Source organism: Belonocnema kinseyi, chromosome 3 (assembly GCF_010883055.1).
Source record: "Belonocnema kinseyi isolate 2016_QV_RU_SX_M_011 chromosome 3, B_treatae_v1, whole genome shotgun sequence".
Classification (NCBI taxonomy): Eukaryota; Metazoa; Arthropoda; class Insecta; order Hymenoptera; family Cynipidae; genus Belonocnema; species Belonocnema kinseyi.
In genome coordinates this window covers 30,000,251-30,011,070 of record NC_046659.1, presented here as the reverse complement: position 1 = coordinate 30,011,070, position 10,820 = coordinate 30,000,251, and the positions used below count along the sequence as shown (strand labels likewise).

At 30.1% G+C, this 10,820-nt stretch overlaps 1 protein-coding gene across 1 annotated transcript in view; it reads right to left on the bottom strand.

The window, feature by feature from the left end:
• Positions 1-6,264: 6,264 nt before the first annotated feature.
• LOC117169755 (piggyBac transposable element-derived protein 4-like) overlaps positions 6,265-10,820 on the bottom strand; it is a 5,528-nt gene continuing 972 nt past the window's right edge. Inside the window, exon 2 of the mRNA XM_033356261.1 lies at positions 6,265-6,316. Within this exon, the coding sequence (XP_033212152.1) occupies positions 6,265-6,316 (52 nt within the window). The remainder of the gene's footprint in view (positions 6,317-10,820) is intronic.

Here is a 10,820-nt window from a genome sequence, read left to right as displayed (position 1 = left end):
TAATTACACAAAAAAAGTTTATATGCTAAAAAATGGCCAAATTAAGCATTTTTTCATTAAGTTTGTTTAAATAATTATAAAATGTTATATATTCATAGAAAAAAATCGTTGCAAAATAACTGGCTGCTTATTCCGTGAAAAAGCGGTATTTTATTTATAAATACATAAAATGATAAAAAATGGTCTAAACAATTGTTGTTTACAATAATACATTGTTTACTGTCCCCGAAAGGGAAATGGCTTAATGGTGTAATAATAATAACCTCAGAGGTCCGGGGTTCGATCCCTGATCCGGTACCTCTGGAAAGTTTTCAATGTACCTTTACCGAGGTTCTGGTGGTTCGGAACCCACCTTAAGCTGTAGGTCCCCCCATCGTGTACTTGACTGCAACCCAGTCCGTCAATGATGGAGTAAAACCAGGCTTTGTCCAATATGTCTGGGCAGACTGCTCTCATTAGATCACTTGATTGCATTATAAAAATGCGTCCGTGACTGATGATATATACCGGGACAGCCCCGTGCAAAAATGATCAAATAAAAATCCATCTCTAACCAAAAATGCCTTCGACATGTTGGGCAGTATAAGCCTGTGACAACATTTCAACACTGAAATGTTTTTATAATAATTGCATCTAAAAAATCAAGTCTGTACCTCCGAAATTAGCCAAATAGTGCATTAGTTAATTAAGGTAGTTCAAACAATTATTAATTTTTCTTTGGTGACCAAATATGATATTCCAAGTATTATATAATTCATTCCATAGAAAAAAATTATTTATTCAATCAACAATACCTGATATGTATATTTGTTTACTAAAATTGCTTTTAAAATAACAAATTATTTATAAAATTTTATTAATTCAACTGGAAAATCGTTTTGTCCATAAATCGTTCCAATTTAGTGCAAATCAATTGTAAAGTCGCCGCCAATCCCCACGAAACTCAATGACTTTGTTAACATTTTCATTGCTATTGGATATCTTTTTTGATAGTTGCTTTCAGTTTTCTATGTATTTTTGATAGAATCGAAGCATTTTTTTTAAACTGTTGCACTTAAAAACTCCATTTTTTTATTTTTTTTATTAAATGAAAAAAAAGTAAACAAAAATTGACAAATGAGCCATAGCATTTCGATGCGAAATTTTATTAGCTTTCATTTAAAAAAAAAAGAAGTTAAAATCGGAAAGTTCATGAAATTCTAAAGAGATTGTCGCTCCGAACTTTTGTCTCCTCTATTTGTTTATTAATAATTTTTGTACTTAAAGTATGGAAAAACTGGAATTTTCTACGCTTTCAAAACGAATCAAGAAAACTTTATATTGTCTTAAATGAATATAACAAATTTTATGAACAAATTCGCAAATAGTCTTATTATCGGTAAAATTTCCTTTTTTGTGATAAAAGTGCTTCAGATTAACGTAGGTATGACATTAAATTACAAAAATAATTTAAAAGTTTATAATAACCTTTGTTTTAAACAATTATTATTGCAAAATATTAAAATTTGAGATTTTTTCAAATTATAATTTCCTTCAATCGCCAGAACGACTTCAGCACTGGAAAAAATGGTTAGTTGCGACAAGAAGCTCCTTATTAGTAGAGTTGGTATAAGCCACGAAAACTACTTCGATGGTATCAGTAACTAACCAGTTTTGTATGGCAACAAGTCGCTGTTAGTCCTCCTATGAAGGTGATATTAGTGAGGATAGTAATTGTAGTCACAACAAATAAATTAGTTACATTTACCAGCAATTTATTTTCCAAGAAATAAAACTAGTAAAGGTTACAAGTATCGCCCCTTGGTGATATTGGCAGAACTGAATTGTGAGCAATATTGCCAAGATTCGCATCGAAATGTTTCGTCCTGTTTTCGATGATCGCCATTTTAATCTGAACCTTTACGTATAATATGTAAACACGTGGAAAATATTGAAGAGCATCGTATAGATCTACGCTTAGGGCACCTATTCACGGAAGCCTGTTTTGAAATAAGCGTGGAATTAATATTTTTTATAGGATTTATTTCTAGTTAATTTGTTGGTTTATGGCAAATTTGATTGATTGATAACCTTGATGCGAACGCGATGGGTCAAATAATTTCCAACGAATACTTAAAAACAGGCCTCCGTGAAAAGGTACCCTAATTTGTATAAATACATCATCGTGACAAATGACCCAGTGGGCACAAAATTTGGCGACGTCTTTACGACATCTTTACGACATTCTATGTCCATGTCGTTTCGGTGTCTTTGCGATATCGTTAAGACACTCCGATTATACGACTTATTTACAATATCGTAAAGACACCTTCACGACATGGACATAGAATGTCGTAAAGTTGTCGTGAAGATGTAACGATGTCGTAAAGACGTTGCCAAACTTTGTGCTTGCCAGCGGGATGAATAAAATGATATGGATTGTAAGAAAATATACGATTGAACAGTAATATTATATAAGATTATATAATCGTAAGGATTACTAGTTTAAGTAGTAAGATCAACATTTTTTTGTAAAATAACTAATTTAATAGTAAGACTTACTAATTAGAGTAGTAACGCTTGTTATTTAAAGTAGTAAACACACCTACCTGAAAGTAGCACCTACCATCGAAAGTTGTAGCGAGAACAAATAAAGTAGCAAGGACAACTACTACCAATTTTGCGAATAAAAGTAGTAGCCTCAGCATATATTACAAACTAAAATAGTTGGGCCTACTACTGTGTTAGTTGTCCCAACCAACTAGTTTTTCTCAGTGAGGTATTCCTTAAAATAATAAATATTTAATAATATTTAATAAAATATAACAGTTTAAACTTGTCTAAACAAATTAGATAAACAACTTCAAAATTTTAATCCTTGCACATAAAAAATTTTTGTTTTGCACTGGAAATGTTTTAAGCTATTGGACGAATGACTGATAATCACACAAATATTAGAAAAATTAACAATAACCACTGTTATTAACAATTCTTGTGAAAAAATATTTAAACTTAAGGTTTTAATCAATTTAAATTTTCTTTAATGGCCAGAATGGGTAAAGATATTACTGAAAATAATATACATATCTTCGATAATATTTGGTATATATAACAATCTGAATATTTATAAAAAAAGGAAGATACAAAATTTCCAATTTCGGCAGTTTCACGTAGCAAAAAATCTGGTTCCTCCAAATGAAAAATTGAGAAATAGAATTCTTTTCCGCATGGCAGCGAGAGTAAATATTATCATGCAGTGTTATGATTCATTCTCAATCTACTGCAATTGAAAACGCGACTTTTTCCAAGTGAAACTGCCAACATTTTGAATTTGTTTACCTAAATTGTTTATAATCATTTAAGTTGATAATTTTACTAAATATTATCAAAGTTACATTTTTTAGGAATATCCGTAGCCATTCAAGCGATTAAAGAAAATTAAAACTGGATAAAACCTTCAAGGACCCCGCAGAATTTGTATGGGAAATGCCTCTTGTCTAAATTATCTGAAACTTTGCCTCGAGATATAGTCGTTCGAAGTTAAGGTTTTCATGGATTTCCCAGCAGAATAAGGCTGCATTGCTGATGACATAAATTAGAATGATGCTCCTACTTAATGCTCCTCGGGACTTTTAATCTACATATCAGGAACTACCAGGAAACAAAGTTTTAGACTTCGACGATTCAGCCGAGAAGCATTTCCCATACAAATGCTGCGGGGTGCTTTAAATATTTTGTCACGAGAATGATTTATAACGATGGTTATTGTTAACTTTTCAAATATTTTTTTCTGACTAGTAGTCATTCGGCCAAAAGCTTGAAACATTTGCAGAGCAATATTTTTTTCCTATGCTATAGGGCCACAATTTTGAATTTGTTTATACAAATTTTAATTGTTATATTTGATCAAATATTAATAAATATTTATTATTTTAAGGAACACCTAAAGTCGTTCTGGTGATTGAAGGAAATTATCATTTGAAAAAATCTCAAATTTTACTATTATGCCACAAGAATTGTTTATAAAAATGGTTATTATCAACTTTTTAATTAGGTTCGTTATTCAATTGCATTCCTACATTAATATGAAGCATTTTTAGCAAACAGAATTTTTTTACCGATAATAAGACTATTTGCTAATTTGTTTATAACAAATAAATGGAATAATGAACAAATTATTTGCATTGTATGAGTCTTTAAACATTCATTGAAGATAATATAAAGTTTTACTTTATCAGTTATTAAAGCGTAAAAAATTGTTATGTACAAAATTTCAGTTTCTTTGAGTTAACAATTTATTAAAAAAAGAAATAGAGGAGAAAAAAGTTCGGAGCGCCTACCTCTTCGGAATTGAATGAACTTTAATGAAAAAAATCCAACCAAAATTGAAGGCTCTGGACATTTTTGAACAAAAAAAGTGCATTTCCTCCCACTGTGCGGCGCAGGGAGCAAATTTTTTCACTTTTAACGAGTTTTCTGAAATGTTTTAGCACAATCCGATTAATAGTTAAAAAATTTAGAATATTTTAAATTGCAAGCGGCAACATTGACACTGACCTAGGTGACTTACATTTGCCGCTTGCAATTGAAAACATTAAAAATAAAAAAAATTGTAATCAATAAATTACTATGAATAATTAAAAAATCATTCATTATAATTTAATAATTCTCAAAATTATTTATTTATTTACTTCTGACTCAAGTGTCTAAATAGCGGTTAATCGTGCGCTAACTATCTCCTGCCTAGACTGAATAGCCGTAGATTTAAAAAAAGCATTACAGTGCTGACCAGTCCCAGAGTAGATCGTCTGATTCGCTCCTGATTTACGTCTAGATGTTCTATTCTGGAGCTGAACAGCGCCTAATGATTTTTTCACTGGGGAGTATTAAAAATTCATTTGAATGATTCCTGTAAAGATATTTATATTTTCGTCATTTTTAAAATTAATTTCTTAAAATTAAAATATTTTCATTTATTATGTAGAAAATATGGAAAAGGCCATTCAGTTATGCAACATCATCGTGGACATAGAAAGCGAGGACATGAGGAACCATGGCAACGTCCATAAAGCGGCCAAACGTACCCAGGACGATAAAATTGACCACTTGATCCACACAAACAAGGGGGAATTTAAGAGTAAGTTTTATTAAACTATTTCATCATTGGGAAAATGAAAATAAATAAAATATTATATATATATAATATAAATGAAAGTTAATTTGTATTTTTCTATCAGGGTTGGCAGAAGCCTTGATCATATGTTAGGAAGCATGAAAGCTATCAATAATTCGAGATGATCTTCGAATTCAACGTCAAACTCGCTAGGGGTTATTTCCTACAAATTGTAAAGAAAATCATATAGCACATCTTGCATAAAGATAAGCAAAATTTCATTTGATAAAAGGAGCTCCAAATATATTTTAATTAATAGCTGGTGGAAACAAACGGATGAAAGATTCGAATGAAGCACTAAAAACGCGTACGGAAATTTGAATCAGTTCATGCGATAAAAATTAAATTTTTTCGACTTCTTTTTAGGTATAGTGTGGCAACAACACGAAGCTAATGTGCGGGATACAGATATCCAGCCTCATGGTATAGAGTGGTTGAAGCACGCGAATAGGTGTAGAAAGCGTGCAAACGAGTAATTAAAAAACTTCAATAAAACTATTTAGAGTTAGAAAAATAAAGAAAAATAATAATAAAATATTCTATTTTTTGTTGATTGTATAGTGTTTGAAGCACGCGAATAAGCGTAGAAAGCATGCAAACGAGTAATTAAAAAACTTCAATAAAACTATTTAGAGTTAGAAAAATAAAGAAAAATAATAATAAAATATTCTATTTTTTGTTGCAGAAAATTCCAGCGTACCACCGAATACGGAAGGAGACATCCAAACGCTGAGGAAACAGATGACGAGGATGTCTTCACCGATTAAAGACACATTACGCTGGTCCAAAGCATGATTTTCGAGCTACAGGGCAAGGCATCCCCCAAAAGTTTCCAGTTTCGGAGAAAGAAAATCCTTAATTTTTTGTTTTTTCGAGATTCAAATATTTTTTTATTTCTTTAGGAAAAACATAAGCCGAATAGTCAAATGACCAATAACAGGGCTCCAAAGTGTACATATCATCATATAATGGGAGAAATGTTGCATCGCTCCATGATTGTACTAATGTTATTGACGATGGTTATTATTAGGAATATTGGAATATCAACACTTCAAAATCCCATTTAATTAACACAGGGAAATTTTGAATTTTGGAAAAATTGAACGCATTTTTCAGGGTTTCATCGAAACGAGCCAAGTTGGATTAGCGATTTCAGAGAAGTGTCTACGAAATAAAACAATACTAATAACTTTCATTTCCAACCCACCTCCATCCTCCCTGCAGCGCCTTAAGTATAACCCAAAAATCTATATTTTTACGTATTATTGTTAATTTTGAGCAACTACTGTCGGTTTTTTATACAAATAATTACTAATGGACAATTTTAATATTTACCATAACTTTCTGAAAAATATTTAATTGTTTAAATAAATGTAACTTATTTAAAGAATTATTTATTCAACGAAAATGTAAGAATACTCGTATTTTTTATTGAAATGTAATAGTTGGTCATTGTTTGAAGTGTTACATTTGTTTTGAAAACACTATGTAATTATTTAAACAATTAATTATTGTTTATTTACAACATTTCTAAAAATTGACTCGTAGATGTCCAATTTTTCTCATATTGGTATCCTATGCTACTTTTTGTTGAATAATTACAAAATTTTGATACATTTCTTCTAATTTTTAAAAAATCCCTATTTGCTTAAACAATTTGTATTAGCTCAAGAAGTATTTTTCTGATAATTAAAAAAAAAATAATAAAATAGAACACATAAAATTATGGTTCTGACAGTATAGTGTTTACAAAGAATACATTTACCACTTTTTAATTGTTTAAACAAATATAATTTGTTTGAATAATCACTTCTGCAAAAATACTTTTAAAATCGTAATTAATTTTTTGTCTTTCACTTTATTTCATTGTTTAAGTTATCGAAAAATAACTGTTTGAGTAAACAAAAATTGTTTAAAAAAATATAAATTGGTTAAACATTAGAAGAAATGTATCAAAATTATTCAATTATTCAAGAAAAAGTAGCATAGGATACCAATTTAAAAAAAGTGGACATCTCGGGCTCGATTGTTTTTTAAAATTTTGAAAATAAACAAAATTATTTATTTAAATAATTACATAATGTTTGTAGACAAACTTACTACTCCAAACAATGACAAAATATTGCATTTCAATCAGAAAATACAATTATATTTACATTTTTGGGGAATTAATAATTGTTTAAATATTTTAAATTTGTGGCGTCATGGCGCGTTTTTTCCCTCCTCGTAACAGAAAAGCAAGAATGTATCGTCAATGTTCACTAAAAACTGAGTAGTGAACATTGACGTTACATTCTTACTTTTCTTTTCTGAGGACGGAGAAAATGCGTCATTATGCCACAAATTTGGTATAAATTCTTAAAAGATTTAATAAAACTCATTGACGAAGGGGTCACCATTGTGTGCCGAAACGTTTGAAACAACTTAATTAGTTTCAATTCATCTGACCCTGAAGCCAACAACTTACATCAACTATTTTTACAACATTTATTTAAAATTTATTCATACAATTGAAAATTGTTTCAAAAGCCATGACAAATTGCCCATTAGTAATTATTTGTATAAAACAGACGAGGGAAATTGCTAAAAACTAACAATAATACGTAAAAATGTAGTTTTTTTATTTTTGTGTCATATTTGGCGCGCTGCGGGGAGGGTGGGGGCAGGTTGGAAATGAAAGTTATTACTATGTATAAAACTATATTAATATATATTAAATTTACAGCTTTTCATATTTTATAGTATATTAAATTGTTTTTCACCTGTTAACTAATTTTCAATGGTTTAACAATTTACATTTGTTTAAGGATTTTCTTCAGGTAATTCGTTAAATGGACTTATTTTTTAGGTGTTATGAGTTCTTCAATCAATAATAACCGTGAAAGTACATATTAAAATAATTGTGCAATTATTTAAATAATGCGTGTTTAAGAAGTATAATCTCGCCAAGTTTTCGACAGATTTTAATAATAAAAAAAAAGTAATTTGTTTTGCGGATATAATGCAGAATAAATAAATACTTTATACCAATTAAATCTGTGGAAAATTTAGAAAAAGCGAATTTCATTCTTTCTGCCAAAAAAATCATATTTACTCAAATACGATGAATTAAATTTTGTAAGCAATTTTAATTTCTTTAAGCAGTTCAGAGTATTCTTAAAAAATAAAGTAGTAGTATTGCTATCATTGAATAAAGAACTCATGATACTAGAAAATACGTTAATGTTGCGAATTGCCTGGAAAAACTTTTTAAGCAAATTTAAATTGTTTAAACAATTGAAAATTAGTAATCTGATCAATGGATATTTTTAAATGACCGACAAATGATTATTTATGACACTAGATATCACTATACATCAGTGAAAGGTTAGTGAATCATATTTACTGAGCAGGAAATATGGACGCGTTTTTTTAATAAGGAGCATAACAAAGCTTTCAACCCAAAAACGATTAAAATACGCAATATAGGAATAGGACTTCATTATCTAACAAAATATATAACGAAAGTATTTTTTAAAGAAAATAAAGCAATTCAATTTTGAGGTATGGCGTTGCTTTCAAAGTCCTGATTAAAATTTGATTTTTAAGAATCAGCTTTTTGTGTATCAATCATTTTTAAACCTTTAGTCTCTTTTCTACCTTCACCTCTTTCAGATTCCTTCGGCAGATTACTTCACTCATTGACGAAATATAGCTGTAATAAATAATTGTTGTATTTTTATTTAAGACACCTTCACACCTAATGACAGCAAAACAATTGGTGCAACAATTCAGATTGCTCACGTATATAAAAACGATTGTTTCTAAAATATAAATTTCACACATCTTCATACGCTTCATCTAAAATTTTCAACTTTTTGTCAACTTTTTGCCTACAGCTAGGTCATAAGTAATGCAACTTAGAATACATAATTGTCTAAGCAAAATAATTTTGTTTTTATCTATCTTCTCATATATGATTGCTAGATACTTGCCATTTTTTTTAAATTGTTATTTTTCTGTTTACTTTTTACTGAGTGAGATAACAAATATTGCAAGTAAACAAGCATAATTGTTTCAATAATTTATTAGGGTTTATAGAGATATATTCTCTTAGACTAATTTTAGAAAGTTGCGAGTTTATTGTGAAATATTCAAGTTTTCATTGAGTTTTTCTTGTATATGCATTAATTATTATCTCACAAAGTGAAAAATTCACAAAAATTTGAAAATTTAAGAAAAAACCACAGCTATGTAGCATTATTACAGGCGATGATAGTTATAAACAGTAGAAATTGGTCTAAACAATTTATATAAACAGCTAACATATACAATAAGTTTAAAGAAATGCACATATGTATCTTTTTGTGGATTCGAACAAATTTGGGGCGTAATGCATGAAAATTCGAGACAAAAACTTCCAATGCATTTTTGGACCACTTATTAACGTGGACTCGCGTTCTGCTGGATCTGCTGATTTCTTTTAAAAAATTGAAACTAAAAAAATGTTCACCAATTTTCGTTTGTTTTACATCATGAAACCTGTTTGTTTTCTTTTTTTTTTTAGCCATTTTGCCTTTGTAGTAATTGAATACTAATAATATTTATATTTCCATAAAATATTAAATAAGTCCACAAGGTCGAATAAGATGGGGGTAAAAAAGGCTTACTAAAGTAATTGAACCGCCACTTTAGGGACTACTTTTAAGACTATATAAGAGGAAGTGAAAAGCGGAAGCTGAGCGCAAGCATAGGACTATTAGCGACATCTAGCGTGCAATAGCGGCCACCATCGATATTCATGGTAGGTCCCTATTAATATTGGCGCCATATACTGGTGAACTCGTGTGCTAGGAGACCCTCCGCTCAGTCGGTTAAATGAAAAAAAATTACAGGGGAGCAAAAATTATGTGGGTGGCGCCACCTGTCGGCCAAATTAGGAACTGTTGGTTCAGTCTCAAAACCGCAAGGTTGCGCTCCGGTCCCATTGGTGTGATGAATCCGGTTTAGTACCTGTATTCATCGTAGTATACCAGCGCTACGCGCACTAATTCACATTAACCCTCCGTGGACCACGTGAGCAAGAGTTTAAACGTTAACCACGTGGGGTCCACGTAGACCCCACTCATTTTCGCGCTGCAGGCGCTGCTGGATTGCACGTTTTCGGTTTCGAAATATTATAGAACTAATCTAAAGCTTTGTGGAAAGGGAAAGGGTCAAGAAAATGAGGATCTAGTTAGTTAAAATAGAAAAAAATTTAATTATTTTCCTTACATCTACAAAAGAAGAGGAAACAACTTTTACTAGTGACTAACATTATTGCACTAGGAAAATATTTATAAATTTGAATCTCATATTAAATTTTTAAAAAACTAACGCTATATATATATATATATTCATCTTTCTCTTAAATAGTTAAGAAATCTTCGCAAAAAATAGTCTACTTTTTGGTTTAGTAATGCCTCTTTCCCAGAGCAAGCAACTTACACTAGTGACCAACATTATTGCACTAAGAAAACATTTATGAATTTCAACTTCACATCAAATTGAAAAAAAACTAACTCTTTATATAATTATCTATTCCTTAAATAGTTAAGAAACCTTCACAAAAAATAGTCAACTTTTTGGTTTAGTAATACCTCTTTCCCAGAGCAAACAACTTACACTAGTGGCCAACATTATTGCACTA